Source organism: Castanea sativa, chromosome 9 (assembly GCF_040712315.1).
Source record: "Castanea sativa cultivar Marrone di Chiusa Pesio chromosome 9, ASM4071231v1".
NCBI lineage: Eukaryota > Viridiplantae > Streptophyta > Magnoliopsida > Fagales > Fagaceae > Castanea > Castanea sativa.
Window position 1 is genome coordinate 23457379 of NC_134021.1, and position 15761 is coordinate 23473139.

Sequence of the window (15761 nt, forward strand, 5' to 3'; positions counted from 1 at the left end):
CTTTCAGCTCCCTAAGGGTCTTTGTGATGAAATTGAAGGAATGATGAGAAAATTTTTGTGGGGCCAAAGGCAACAAGAATCCAAGATTGCCTGGGTAAGTTGGAAGAAAATGTGCACCTCAAAATTGAAGGGAGGCATGGGGTTTCGAAACCTCCTAGCTTTCAACTTAGTTATACTAACTAACCAGGGTTGGAGATTGCTCTCCAACCCTTACTCCCTAGTGGCCAAAATCTACAAAGCCAAGTATTACCCATATGGAGATGTTCTCAACTCAAAGTTAGGGAGTAATCCATCCTACGCGTGGAGAAGTATATTCCATAGTTTGGAAATGATAAGAAAAGGAACTTGTTGGAGAGTAGGTAATGGAAGATTGATCCATATATGGGACGACAAATGGCTACCCACTCCCTCAACGTTTAAAGTAATTTCTCCCCCTCACTATCTTGATGATTTTCCTATGGTCTTTGCTCTTATCGATACCGATACTAAGAGATGGAAGACAGATACAATCCGGGCCCTTTTTCTCCCCTTTGAAGCAAAAACAGTGCTCAACATCCCTTTAAGCTATCATCTTCTAGAGGATAAACTTATTTGGACTTCCAATAAAAAGGTGAGTTCACTGTAAAGAGTGCTTACTACATTGCTCTAAGGGTGATTGAGACAAAGGAATTGGGTGAAAGCTCTAATAGAGACTCTAGAGCTCCGCTTTGGAAGAAAATCTAGCACTTGAAGATCCCGGCAAAGGTTCGTATTTTTTCTAGGCGAGCTTGTGTGATTGCCCTCCCAACTAAGCTAAATTTGAGCAAAAGAGGTATTGACATAAGTTCTATATGCCTCATGTGTGATAATGAAGTTGAAATTATAGCCCACTCTCTAGTTTTTTGTGACAATGCAAGGCAGGTTTGGAACAGATGGGATGAGTGCCCAGTGAACCTAAGAGCAGGACCCTTAGACATATCAAATATAGCCATGGAATTCTTGTCTAAAGGAACCTCCCAAGACCTTGAAACTTTTTTCGGGGTGGCCTGGGCCATTTGGTACAACAGGAACCAAAATGTCTTTGAGAATATTGACCACTCCCCTGCACAGGTCTGGAACCATGCTAGGAAACTTATCCTTGATTTCAAAGAAGCAAGTTGTAATGACCCAAGGAAAAGCGCTAGCCACATCTGCGCTATACCTCAAAAGGACTAGTCACTATTGAGGCTCCTTGCAGTTGTTAATAAAGTCCAGATCTACCCAGTAAATACCCGATGTGGGACTCATCACACATCCACACACATCACACAATCAATCAAATTGGGGCATCACAATCTCCCCCACTTAAATCCCTAACGTCCTCGTTAGGGCCCACTTTGTAGGATAGTGTCTCCGAGCCCACATGGGGTTACCGGGCCGGCTCTGATACCATATGTAATGACCCAAGGAAAAGCGCTAGCCACATCTGCGCTATACCTCAAAAGGACTAGTCACTATTGAGGCTCCTTGCAGTTGTTAATAAAGTCCAGATCTACCCAGTAAATACCCGATGTGGGACTCATCACACATCCACACACATCACACAATCAATCAAATTGGGGCATCACACAAGTACTATCCACTATCAGAACCAGCAGCTAGTGTTTTTAGGGTGGAAAGCCCCACCTCTAGGTGTGTTCAAAATAAATGTAGATGGAGCTACATCAGCTGATGACAGATTGTATAGTATTGGAGTAGTCATAAGGGATAACAAGGGCAACACCATAGTTTTGCCAAAAAACTTGTTGTGAAATTTTGAAGTACTTGCAAGTGTACGAATTGTACAGAAGTATAGTTTGACAAGAACGAGGTCAAACCCAAAGGGACTTGAATGAACGTAGGAAAATTAATCAAATCTTAACCAAATTAATCCTAATCTAGTTTAATAAAAATTAGTTGTTTGAAATTAAACAAACTAAACAAATAATTAAACTAAGCAAAGATATAATATAAAGCAGTAAAAAGATGTAACAATCTAGAAAAATGAATTAAGGTTTTGGAATCCGCCTTGTAAGTCATATCAGCATATATTTATGATCATTAATTTTTCCTAACTACCGCATGATAATCTAGAAATTAATCTTGCTATCATGGAAAATATAATCATTAAAATCCTTGTATTTAAATATCTAAAGCATGCTCTTCTTCGCTTCCTAGGTATAAAATCAAATCATCAATTGTATCTGTAACTAAACAAATCACAAGAGATATCCAATTTTAAAATCAAGAAATAATAAACTAAGCATTCAATTAATTAAGACAAATCCTAAATCATGAGAAAAACATGATTGAACTCATATCTAGAATCATACCTTAGTCAAATGATATGAAGCAAGAACAATTTAAATCATTAAAGATCAACTATTATGGGAAAAATCAAATCACATAAATATTATTGATAATCCTTAACAAGGTTTCATCCTCAACGCTAATTATAAGTTTAGCTACTCATGGTAATTCAAATAAAACAAAAAAAATAAAATACTAAACATTAAACTAGACAAATAAAATAGAAAAATAGATAGTCACAATGCTTTCATGGAGTAAAGCTACCTCTTGCAAATTTTCCATTTTGCATCCCACCCTCAGCACTAGCGTCCTCTCTTAAAAACTGACCTAGAGGTTTATAGAAGGGAAACCACTCCTAATACAAGTCAGATTTGTATTGCTTTGTTTTGCTCCTTTATATTCCATCACATGCGGCTGACCTAAAGCCTTATAATTAAGATCCCAACGCGGCCCATTGTAAGAACTCCCAGGTATGTGTTTTGCTGAAGAATTAATTAGGCCCACGTCAAACATGCAATCAAGCCCATTGCACATGTCTTATCCACAAAAGCACTCCTATTCTTTTCTTTTCTTTTCTTTCTACACTTCATGACTTCACGCCTGGATCTCTTCTTATTCTTTTATTTTCTTTGGTTCTCTTTCTTTGCACTTCACGTCTCCAGGTTTCTTCTTATTCTTTAATTTTTGGCCTTCTCTTGAATTCACGTCTGGCTAGATGTAAGTTAGCTTGAATCAATTGGCCTAACCCCACTTGCATGTAAAGCGCTTATTACCTACAACACAAAGATAATATATAATCAGTCACAAAATAACATAAAAGTAAAGCTAAATATGTAGATATGTAAGTAATTTATTGTTAATATTTCATGCACATTACATAGCAGCATTGTGCAAGTCCCTCCCTGGCCAATATTCCAGCGAAGATACCGAGATATTAGCGGTTGAGAATGGAGTACTCTTGGCTAAGGAGTTGGAGCTGTCACAGGTTTATATTGAATCAGATGCTCTGATGGTAGTTCAAAATATTCAAGCTAGAAATACAAATGGCAGTCTTGGCCATCTACATCAGGGAATTAATAGCATCCTTGAGACTTTTAGTTGTTGGAAAATTCAGCATTTAAAAAGGGAATACAACAAGGTAGCTCATGAGATAGCTAGTTATGCTAGATGAAATGGTACTTATCAGGTTTGGAAGGGGATTGATCCTCCTATGGTTCAACATCTTCTCGATTTGGAACGCACCTAATTTGTACCCTTTGTAGTTTAGTTGCCTTGTCGTACTTCAATTTCATCATAATGAATTTAGTTTCCTATCAAAAAAAAAAAAAAAAGAAAGAAGAAAGAAAATTAGTGTAAGAATTGAAAGTTATTACTCAGTCTTTTTTTTACAAATATTAAAGTTTAGATATCAAACCCCTTAAAAAGGTTCAAAGATGTGAACTTAAAAAATAAATATTGCTTTCTTACCACCCATTTGAGAATGTCTTCCTATTAATCAACGTGACGAAATTGTTTTATTATCATGAGAGAATGTATGACAACTTTATTGACTTAAGGTTTATTAATGAATTTTTTTTTAAGTTAATATTAGGTATAGCCGTATAGCCTTGGTATTAGCATGCCAGTTTGATTCTAGATTTGCAATTAGGTTAGATTTGTGACGAACATGGTACAAAACCTAAGTGGCAAATTGTTTATAATCGGGGACAATTATTTGAAATTCACGGTAGATTTGTCCCAAAAAAAATCAATCACAACCCCCTAAAATTTTAGAATTTCACCTCCCAAAATGTAGAATTTAGGAAATAAAAAAATTCTTGATAGAGTTCAAATAGATAGAGTAGTGTTTATTATTTAGTACTTTTTTTTTTTTTGAGATAGAAACTTTATTGATGTAAACTATATGAAATACAAGCTTGGCCGTGAGCAACATGGGCAGTACAACAGGGCCAACAGAAAATACAGTAAAGCCATCCATAGACCAATCCAGAATAAAGAAAAAATAGTAAAACATGGACAACATTGCAGAAAGAACAAAAGCACCAAGCAGCACACTGTATAACTATAATTGTGTTGCGTTTAGTCGCTGGTACTCCACTAAAAAATCAATAGCCTCCTCAAAAATGTTTTTCAGATGCCGTTGGATTTTTCCAAAGTAGAATTTATTCCTTGCATTCCAAATTGCCTAGAACACTGTCGCCCACTACTCTAACTCCTCCTGAGTAAGTCTGTCGACCAACACCCTAAATAGATAGAAAAAAATCCTAAGTTGCACTTGGACATTTCTGGATTTTCCCACGGCATAAAGCCCAGACATTCCTGGCAAACGGACATTCCCACAGCACATGTTCCATAGATTCTGTATTCTGACAGCAAAACTCACATCTTGGCTCCACTAGCAGTTTCTGCCTATGCAGCTTTCCTCGAGTATGTAGTATATTGGAACAAGCTCGCTAGAGGAAAGTACGTACATTTAGGTTCCAGATTTTTTTCCAGATAGGCTGATCCAACCTAGCTATTGAGTGCTCACTTTGGACTTGTTCCTTTATCCTCAAAGCTACCTGATATGCTGATTTCACCGTGAAGGTTTGCTACTATTCTCCTTCCAAATCAAAGTGTCATGTGATGTGGTATTCTACAAAGGAATGGCCAGTATTTCCATTCAGGTTCTATAGGCAAAAAGATCAAATATTTTGTCCCTATCCCACTGCATAGTAGCAGTATCCTAAGCTATCTTACAGACAAAGTTGGCCAAGCTTCCCCAAGGAAAATTGGTTTGTGGGACAACCATTTATGAGCTGAGACTTCAATATTTTTGCCATCACCAACCTTCCAAATTGAGTCATCCCTGATAATATCTCTCGCTGCCAACAAGCTACGCCATACATAGGAGGGATTGTTACCAAGAACTGCATCCATGAATGAGCAATTGGGGAAGTATCTTGCTTTATACACCCTATAAAATAGAGAATGAGTATTATGGATCAGCTGCCTTGCTTGTTTAGCTAATAAAGCTAAATTAAATGCTTGAATATCCCGAAATCCCATGCCACCATTTTTTTAGGAGTACACAACTTCTTCCAATTAATCCAGTGTATTTTCTTCTCGTCCTTTATTTGTCCCCACCAATATTTTGCCAAAGTAGAACTGATGGTATCACATGAGGCCTTAGGAATTTTAAAAATTACCATAGTGTAGGTAGGTATAGTCTGACCAATTATTTTGATTAGAATTTCTCTACCTGCCTTGGAGATGAATTTTTCTTTCCACCCCATAACTTTATTTGTAATTTTTTCCCAAAGATCTCTAAAGGTATTCACCGTAGATTGACCACCACCATTGGAAGACTTACTTCTCACAATCCTCCATAATTCTTGCCCCCATCAATCTCTGAATATCCCTTTTAACTAAAATGATTCCATTCATTTCCCTCTATGTTACTCCTAAACAAGGTTACTTACATTCCATTCATTTGTATTCCTTTCCATTCCTTTATTTTAAAACATCCAAACAAGAGTACTTAATTCCATTCAATCATTTCTTTTCCTTGCTTAAATACATCTATTCTATTATATTCCTTCATTCCTCTTTATTCCCTTAGAAACTCAAATTTTTATTCCCCCCAAAATTGGGAGAAATTGGAGAGAATATAATTAGATTTAATAATAAAAAAAATTGCTAAAACTCCCAAAATACCCCTATATATTCAGCTCATTATTTTAAAATGGAGTCTGATAGTAATATTGTCATAAAATGATTCTATTCATTTCCCTCTATGTTACTCCTAAACAAAATTACTTACATTCCATTCATTTGCATTCATTTCTATTCCTTTATTCCAAAACATCCAAATAAGGGTACTTAATTCCATTCCATTACTTTCTTTTTTCATTCATTTCTCTTATTTAAATACATTATATTATATTTCATTCCTTTATGATTATTCCATTACATCCTTTATGAACTCCCAAACGAAGCCTAATGGATTTAATTAATAGGTTTCTCCATGTCTAAATAGTCAAAATTTAGAAAATAGTTTTTTTTTGGGGGGGGGGGGGGGTTGATAAGCAGAAACTAGTGTTTTTTAGGTTAGTTATGAGCAATTAAGAGATGACCATCAATTTACTATGTAAAATTGTGATTTACAATTATTTTTTGTTGGCTTTAATTCCGTGCCAATTTTGATTGTAATTTTATTCAATCTTTTATACCTTGTATTTTATGTGGGATTTTATTGTAAGGGTTGTGTGTTAGAGAGAGAGAGTGTGTGTGAAGACTCAAGCTTTTGAAGGCAGAAGATTTCTCACGGGTATCTCGCGACTAAGCATCCCGCGAAGTGATGCATGTGCCTTGCACATGACTGGAATGCGAAGAGTCATGACAGATGGTGACAGCTAGTTTTCACGAGTGTCTCGCGAGTAAGGCCTTCCCGCGAGACACTCGCGAAACAGTCTGTTTTGCTATTTTGTCCTATCTGCTCCACTACATTCTCAATCACACTATATATATCATCCTTACCCACATATTGAGTAGAGAGCTTTTTAGAAGAGAAACCCCTAGCCTCAACCTTTGAGAGTGTGAGATTGTCATACCCACAATTCTGCACAAAATTCATTGTGGTTTTCCTCTACTCTTACCTCTCCATTTCTAAATCCTTGAGAGGTTGATAACCGAAACACTTACCACACCTATATTGAGTGTCTAGTGAGTTTTTGGTGCTGCTGGGAAGCATTGGAAGAAGCTAAGCTTTGACGGATTCAATCGGGCGCATTGCGGGATCCGAAAAGTTAGAGAATACATGACTCCGTGAAGTCCGTTGGTAGCAGAAGCTTGGAGGACTCAAGTACATTGGGTAGACTAGGCTTGGAGGGTCTTTTGTTATTCGTGTACTCCAACTTTATTCTCTAGTGGATCGATTACCGCTTGGAAGGCGGCAGAGAGGTTTTTCGCCGAGTTCTTCGATTTCCTCTTCGATAACACATCGGCGTGTTATCTTGTGTTTGCATCTCTCTTCCTTACTCTTTTAGCTTTTATTTTACTACTGTGTATTGTTGAATATGGCTTAGAGTAGTCTATTGGTTGTTCGCTCGCATTTACTCTTGTTTCCGATCTTAGATAAGTTAGAGTAAAATCAACCGAGCCGTAATTTTTAATTTGGAGTCTAAACAAGCTCTTGTGTTTTTAACACAATTCTGAGCATTCATACTATATCACATGGATGAATCCACTCATGTAACAGTTGATGTTGTTCGCTAATGCTAACCTATACAGAGTCGAACTTGGATCCACTTAGTTATGGGCAGTAGGCCTTGGGCCTTGGCTTGATATCTACTATAACTTACCCAAAAATCACACTAGGTTCCAAATTTGTTTTTTGTTTTTTTAATTAAAAAACAATAAAACCAAAATCGAAAATAACAATTTTTCACCAACCTGTCACTCTATTACACTTAATTTCATGAACTATAAAAATGTATAATTAACTTCCCAAAGTTACAAGTCTCAATGTCCCCTTTACCATTTGTTTTGGTGATAAAAACATCTCCAACAGTATCAGCAAACCCAAAATCCTCTCTATTTTAGAGAGTCTAATAACCACAAAATGATGCTCCAACAACCTTTGTAGAGTGTAAAAAGTTTTTTGTTTTGCTAATGAACAGTCCATCTCTTGGCATGAAGTGCTATGAATAAAATGAAATAATAAAAATTAACATAATCAATTAAAGTATCCAACTTTTATCCTAAAGTGTACAAATCAACCTACCTCCTTTCTCTCTAAAACGTCTTCAAACTCAAGAAGGAGACACAATAAAAAAAAATACAATACACAATATTTTATATAAAACTAATCAAAACAAATACAATACAATACAATTCATTTTCCTAAAGAACATTTTCAATAAAACTATCTTATTTTTCTTTGTTTGGTAGTAACTTCAAAATAAATTGAAAATTTATCTCTTAACTTTCCTTATGTGGTTTAACGGAAAATAGAGTTATTTTCCTTATTTAACTTAGCATGAGATAAAGTTCTTTGAAAACAAAAATAGCAAAAACAACTATATCTCATTTCAAATTAAGCTAAATTAGAGAAGTTAAGAGATAATTTCCCTTTAACCCATTTTTTTTATTCTACCAAACACAAGTAAATGCGAAAAACTATCTTCACATTATATTTTTCATTGAAAAAAAACAGAGTTATAGAAAAATAAAAACAAAATTAATAAAGAAAAGAAGAAAAGTTTTCCATCAAAATCAGAAGAAAAGTTTATTTCATCCCCCCCCCCCCCCCCCCCCCCCAAAAAAAGTTTAGATTGGGCCCTTGGGCTATACAAGCCCAGCCCAGAGTAACTAAAACTATTATTACCCCAATGATCTTATAATCCACTTATCAAACCTGACACAGTCTTCACTTCCCTTATTTTTGTCTCTCAGCTCTTGTTCCTGCGGTTCTGTCTTTGGTTTTCAAAATACACAACACACAACACAGGTGCTCTCTCTCTCTCTCTCTCTCTCTCTCTCTTAGGGTTTATCTTAATTAACTCTGTTTGGTTGCTGAGAAAATGTGAAAATCAATCGATTATTCATTCAAACATTCTATCATAGATCCATAACCTTATCTCGTTTTTTCTTCGAACAGTTTAGTTTTTTTCGTTGTAGGTATTCATTTCTGATTTATTTTAATTTCAATTTTCAATCAAGGAATTATTGGCTACTGGACTTTCCAGAGTCTTCGCTGAGGCTAGTATGACTTACATCAAACTTCTGATTTTAATTTTGTAGCTTAGCTGAGAAATTTAAGAGTATAATATTGTTGGATTTTATTGAATCAGTTTTATTATGTGAAGGGTAAATTTGATTTTCAGTTTTTGATGCTCTTTTGCTCTGACTTAGATTGGCCAAGTAAATGTTTTTAAGACCCAGTAGAGTTTGTTGGTTAATGTGTATGTTATATGGATTCTTTTATTAGTAAGAATGAAATCTGTTAATTTTATTTTTTAAGTTCTTTAAATTTATAATCTTTTCACAATACCCATAAGGGGTTTTAAAGATTTTCGCATACTTGAGTGCTTTTAACTGTTTTGTGGGGGTAAGTGCTTATCTTGTTCATGGTATTGTGTGATGCAAAATGGAGAACCAGGGATGTGTTTATCTAGACACTTCAATCTGATATGTTAATTCACTGAAGAATCTGAAACTTTTTTTTCTGTTTAAAATGCAGTTTCTGGAGATTTGTAATCTGTTGATTTAACCAATTTCTGAGAATGGCATCGCGTTTCTGGACGTCCCAGGTTCTTACCTTTTATTATGATACCTTGCTAGTCTCAATTGCTCTATTCTTTATTATGTTTAAACTTTGAGAACCAGTTTTGATAAAGGTTGTTATAAAATCTTTTTGTATTATTGACAGGGTGGCAGTGATTCTGAAGAGGAAGAAAGTGATTATGATGAAGAGGTTGAGAATGGAGGACCTGGTGATGCTAGCACTGAAGCTGCTAATACAAGATACCTTAAAGGGAATGCTGCCAGTGATAGCGATGAATCTGATGACCAAAAGCGGGTTGTTAGGTCTGCAAAAGATAAGCGCTTTGAGGAAATGTCATCTACAGTTGACCAGATGAAGAATGCGATGAAAATAAACGACTGGGTCAGCTTACAGGAAAGTTTTGATAAGATAAATAAGCAGCTGGAGAAAGTCATGCGTGTCATAGAGTCTGAAAAGGTCCCTAACCTTTACATAAAAGCACTTGTGATGCTGGAGGACTTCCTGAGTCAGGCTTTGGCAAACAAAGATGCGAAGAAGAAGATGAGCAGCAGCAATGCCAAGGCCTTGAACTCAATGAAACAGAAACTTAAGAAAAACAACAAACAGTATGAGGATATGATTACTAAGTGTAGGGAAAATCCTGCGAGTGAGGAGGAAAGGGATGAGGGTGACGAGGAGGATGAGGATGAAGAAACTGATTCAGAGATTGAAGAGGATCCGACAAAGATTGAATTCAAAGATTCTGAGGATGATGATGATGATGATGACAAGCTTGGGGATAGCCAAGATGATGATGATGGAGAGTGGGAGAAGAAGATGAGCAAGAAAGATAAGCTCATGGATAAACAATTTAAGAATCCTAGTGAGATCACATGGGATACAGTTAACAAGAAATTCAAGGAGGTTGTGGCTGCTCGGGGTAGGAAAGGAACTGGAAGATTTGAGCAGGTTGAGCAGCTTTCTTTTTTGACCAAGGTTGCCAAGACCCCTGCTCAAAAACTGGAAATTCTATTCAGTGTTGTCTCAGCACAATTTGATGTCAATCCGGGACTTAATGGCCACATGCCTATAAATGTATGGAAGAAATGTGTGCAGAACATGCTTGTGATATTGGACATTCTTGTTCAGTATCCCAACATAGTGGTGGATGATATGGTGGAACCAGATGAGAATGAAACCCAGAAGGGACCAGAATATAATGGTACTATCCGGGTTTGGGGAAACCTGGTTGCCTTCGTTGAAAAGATAGATGCTGAGTTTTTCAAGAGCTTACAATGCATTGATCCCCACACTCGGGAGTATGTTGAGAGACTCAGGGATGAACCTATGTTTTCGGTTCTTGCTCAAAATGTGCAGGATTATTTAGAACGGGTTGGGGACCTCAAAGCTGCTGCAAAGGTTGCATTAAAGCGGGTTGAACTCATCTATTATAAGCCACAAGAGGTTTATGATGCCATGAGAAAACTGGCTGAGCAGACGGGAGATGGAGATAATGGAGAAGGAGGTGAGGAGCCTAAAGTGGTTGAAGAAAGTAGGGGGCCATCTGCATTTATTGTTACTCCAGAGCTTGTGCCTCGGAAACCCACCTTTCCAGAGAATAGCAGGACAATGATGGATTGTTTGGTGGCCCTCATCTACAAGTTTGGGGATGAGCGGACTAAAGCAAGAAGTATGCTATGTGATATTTACCACCATGCTCTTCTAGACGAGTTTTCAATTTCACGTGACTTGCTGCTAATGAGTCATTTACAGGACAGTATTCAGCATATGGACATATCAACACAGATCCTTTTCAATAGAGCCATGGCACAACTTGGTCTATGTGCTTTTCGGGTTGGATTAATTACTGAGGGCCATGGCTGCCTTTCTGAACTATATTCTGGAGGAAGGGTGAAGGAGTTGCTTGCACAAGGTGTTTCGCAAAGCCGATATCATGAGAAGACTCCAGAACAGGTACTGATGTTTGCTTCTGTTTCATTTGTACATTAATCCTTATTTGCCACTCTTTTTGAATTTTGAATTTTTAAAATTAGAAGCTTGTAGCCTAAGAGGTCAGACTTGTAAATTGCATAGACCTTGGTTGATACAGTATGATTGCAACCTTTCATACCATGTGAGGTTTTGTCTGAATGCTTTTTGGGTTTAATTTTTTTCTTTTGTTTGTCTATACAGACATGCAAACATCATGGTAGATGATGGAGGAGTGAAAGTAATAAATGATGATAAAATTTTATGATATGGCGATTACATTTAAGGTTAAGAAAAAAGTGAATTTAGATTTTGACTTATAAATGAATTTAGCGAAGAGCCTTTGGCACCTCCAAGTGTTTCCAATGGAAACATCCAGGGTTCAAGTCCCCCTTTTCCCATTGTAAATATCAAATTATTAAAAAAAAAAAAAAGAGAATATAAAGATTTCAATGTGACGTTAGCTGCAATTCTGTTGTTTAGATTCCATTCATCTTGTGTATGATGATGAAGCCTGTAGGCTGTGTAGAATGTGTTGTATGAGACTTATTTTGTTGGTTATTCCATATGAAATTAGGTCTGCATCTTTTCTTGTAAATATTGTTGTTGAATTAGCTTCTGTACATCTTCTATGTTAAGAAAAATTGAATTTAGATTTTTGACTTATTAAAAAAAAAAATTGACATTTTGATGTGAGGTTAGCTGCAATTCTGTTGGTTAGACTCCATTCATCTTGTGTATGATGATGAAAGCCTGTAGGCTGTGTAGAATGTGTTTTATGAAACTTATTTGTTGGTTTTTTTTATTCCATTTGAAATTAGAAAGTGTGCATCTTTTCTTGTAAATAGTGTTGTTGGATTAGCTACTGTACATCTTCTATTTTATGTAAGTCGGTACATGTATGTATGTTTTGTCCAAGGACTCACTGTTGTAATTGTCTCCCGCCAAAAAAAAAAAAAAATCAGGAAAGGATTGAAAGGAGACGTCAAATGCCATACCATATGCACATAAATCTTGAGCTCCTGGAGGCTGTCCATCTGATATGTGCTATGCTGCTGGAAGTACCAAACATGGCAGCTAACATTCATGATGCAAAACGCAAGGTCATAAGTAAGACTTTCCGGCGGTTGCTTGAGGTGAGTGAGAGACAAACATTTACAGGTCCCCCAGAAAATGTCAGAGACCACGTAATGGCTGCCAGCAGGGCTCTTAGCAAGGGGGATTTTGAGAAGGCATTTGATGTTATCAAGTCCCTTGATGCGTGGAAGCTCCTAAGGAATCGAGAGAATGTCCATGAGATGCTCAAGGCTAAGATTAAGGAAGAGGCTCTGAGGACCTACCTTTTTACTTACTCCTCATCCTACGAATCCCTGAGCTTGGATCAGCTCACTAAACTGTTTGACCTCTCAGATGCCCAGATTCACAGTATTGTCAGCAAGATGATGATCAATGAGGAGCTCCATGCAAGTTGGGATCAGCCAACTCAGTGCATTGTTTTCCATGATGTTGAGCACACTAGGTTGCAGGCCCTGGCATTCCAGCTCACAGAGAAGCTCTCAGTCCTTGCAGAAAGTAATGAAAGGGCAATTGAATCAAGGCTAGGTGGTGGTAGTTTGGATCTGCCTCCAAGGCGGAGAGAAAACCAGGATTATGCTGCTGGAACAGCTGCTGTTGGAGGTAGGTGGCAAGACAATAACATGTCTTTCACTCAGGGAAGGCAAGGTGGTGGCACTGGGCGTACAGGATATGGTGGTGGAGGGAGACCTTGGCCTCTAAGCCAAGCTGCTGGAGGTTATTCAAGGGACCGCACAGGTCAGTCACGAGGCAACAGTGGTGGCTATCAGGGTACACGGTATCAAGATGCCACATATGGAGGGTCTGGGAGGACTGCTTATCAGAGTGGTTCAGCTGTGAGGGGATCCCAAATGGATTCTTCAACTCGCTTGGTCAGTCTGCACAGAGCGGTTCGTTCATAGGGTAGTAAGACTACTGGAAGAGAAAACAATACTGATTAAAAGTTCTTGCATTTTAGATAGAAAGCTTATTCTGTTGGTTCTGAAATTTGTTTTATTTTAATGATTTATTTGAATGTTTTCTCAAATTTTGGGACTAAGGCTTTGCTGTTGTTGTATTATTTGAATTTTTCTTCAGAGGTGGTCTATCTTCTGAATGTCCAAACTGAAGTTGGAACTTTGTAAGGTGGTTGTTGTATGCTGTCTATGACAGCACTACTCCAACATGTTTTGTTTCTTCAGTTGCTTGTAATATTAGTTTACCTCTATGAAATGGACTGGTTTTGTCTGGCAGATTTCTTATTAATTTTACTTAATTATTTTTCCTGAATAGTTGGAAAAGCCCTATTGTGCTGTCCTGAATCATTTGGGTAAGTCTTAGTTGGGTTTTGGTTTACAAGACTGCCAAAAAAAAAACCTTATGAGTTGAGGAATAGTGTACCTTTTTATAGGGGGAGAGAGAGATGTGTACCTTCTTCTAAATGTTGGGTTTTGGTGGCAATGAAATTGAAATCTGGGTGAAGCAGACAAGCGGTTTGGAATGTTTTATGAGTAAATATTATGGACCATTTGATTTTGGAGGATTGGGATTTGGGAATGGGGGGGAGAGCTGAATGTGTAGCTGTAAATGGCCAAGGTAGTTCGTTGAGACTATACAAATGTTATTTCTTCAAGTAGACAATTTTATAGACTTCAGCAAATTTCATTTCGCAAATTGTCATCACTTACTGAAGGAAGCTGTGGAAGGGAATACAAAATTAAAAATTGTGGGTGTAAAAGCTTATCCATTTTGAATGGATAATTAAGCAGAGCCTATGAATTCTTGAGCTTTGACCCTCTTCGCTAGCTCAGTTTTATTTATGATGGGCAAAGTTCTCGATGTTGTGTAAATCTTCTAAAAAGGCATAATGGCTCTATGATAGGCTTGCAAACAAAACTAGTTAGGCATATTAGCGAGCAATTTATTAATTTAGTGTATACAAATGGGCTTTTCTCATCTAGTTAGGCATATTAACTCAGTTTTATTACTTGGATTGAGGGGGAAGGAGGGGAAGTAGATTAGAGTAGAGTAGAATTAGGCCAAAATTAGTTTATTTTCAGTTCTCTCTTCCATTCCCTTCCACTCTTCCTCCCCCCCCCCCCCTTCCTCAATCCAAACAAGCCCTAAAGTTGGGCCTGTTAAATAGGTTTAACAAACTTGATGACCAACCTTGAACTGGTTAATTTTTGACATACTAGTTGAAAAGGAGGAATATTAAGCCATCCTTGCGAATTCTTAACATTTCAACATAACTGGCCTTGCTCCAAAACGTTTATCTCTATAATACTTATGTTATCTTCTATGCTTAACATCCAGCAGTGGGGTTGGTTGAAAATAATGTTTTTATGTTGGAAGCAGCATATTTGAGCAAGCTGTGAGAGCTTTACATTGTACCTTGAGCAGTAGAATTTAGTAAACAGCTGGGGTACTCATTCTTCAACGATGCTGGGGTGTTTTTGTGATTGCAGATCCTTCATAGTCCCTTCCTCATTATCTGTAAGCTATTTTTTTCAGTAGGGTTGAAAATTTGAGCAATTGTAGTAAAGTCAATGGGAATCAATTCTCATTGTCTTCTATATGTCTGAAGGTACAAACTGTCACCGCAGATGATTACACAAAATAATTATAACCCCCCCTCCCCCTAACAAATGAAGGCTCATTAAGGAATTAGATACTGTCTTTTTTGGCTTACAAGAAGTGGAAGTGGGAGAGCTGGACAATATCATTGAGTCACAAGGCTTTTTTGTAGATTCAGATACCTTTCAAATCACTATGTATGTCTCCCCCTCTACGAACAGCAAATATGGCCTGAAGGAAGAGAATGAAAGTTCAGAATGATATGGCTAACATTGGGATTTTGAAGTAGAAAAAAAAAAAAGGGAAAGAAGCCCTCAAAATTTGAGGAAAGGGTTCAAGTTATACTTGGGAGTTCAACCATTCAGCTCAGAGAAACAGCAAAACGCGGACACCATCAGAAGAAGCAACAGCTTTGTGTAAAGCCTTGTCCTCCCCAATGAATTTTTAAGCTATTCAACATTCCATACTGTCTCCAAAGGCATCTCACCATATTAACAGTAGGCAGACTGGCAGAGAACAATGGCAATAGTAGTTTGCTCCATAGTGAATAGAATTAGTGACTCATTTTATCAAATGTAATAGGTAACAT

At 37.2% G+C, this 15761-nt stretch overlaps 1 protein-coding gene across 1 annotated transcript; it reads left to right on the plus strand.

Annotated features, from left to right (window-relative positions):
- The first annotated feature begins 8695 nt into the window (after positions 1-8695).
- Positions 8696-13848, plus strand: LOC142610106 (eukaryotic translation initiation factor 3 subunit C-like). Its single transcript, XM_075781825.1, has 4 exons — positions 8696-8797; positions 9530-9599; positions 9719-11527; positions 12508-13848. Exons 2-4 carry the CDS (start codon positions 9573-9575, stop codon positions 13516-13518), a joined length of 2847 nt encoding a protein of 948 aa, XP_075637940.1. The 5' UTR covers positions 8696-8797; positions 9530-9572; the 3' UTR covers positions 13519-13848.
- The last annotated feature ends 1913 nt before the right edge of the window (positions 13849-15761 follow it).

What these genes read in the sequence shown, in the direction of transcription:
- LOC142610106 (XM_075781825.1), top strand. Translation starts at nt 9,573, where the DNA reads ATGGCATCGCGTTTCTGGACGTCCCAG. An exon ending in CGCGTTTCTGGACGTCCCAG is followed by an intron (nt 9,600 to 9,718) that starts GTTCTTACCTTT and finishes TATTATTGACAG; the next exon opens with GGTGGCAGTGATTCTGAAGA. An exon ending in ATGAGAAGACTCCAGAACAG is followed by an intron (nt 11,528 to 12,507) that starts GTACTGATGTTT and finishes AAAAAAAATCAG; the next exon opens with GAAAGGATTGAAAGGAGACG.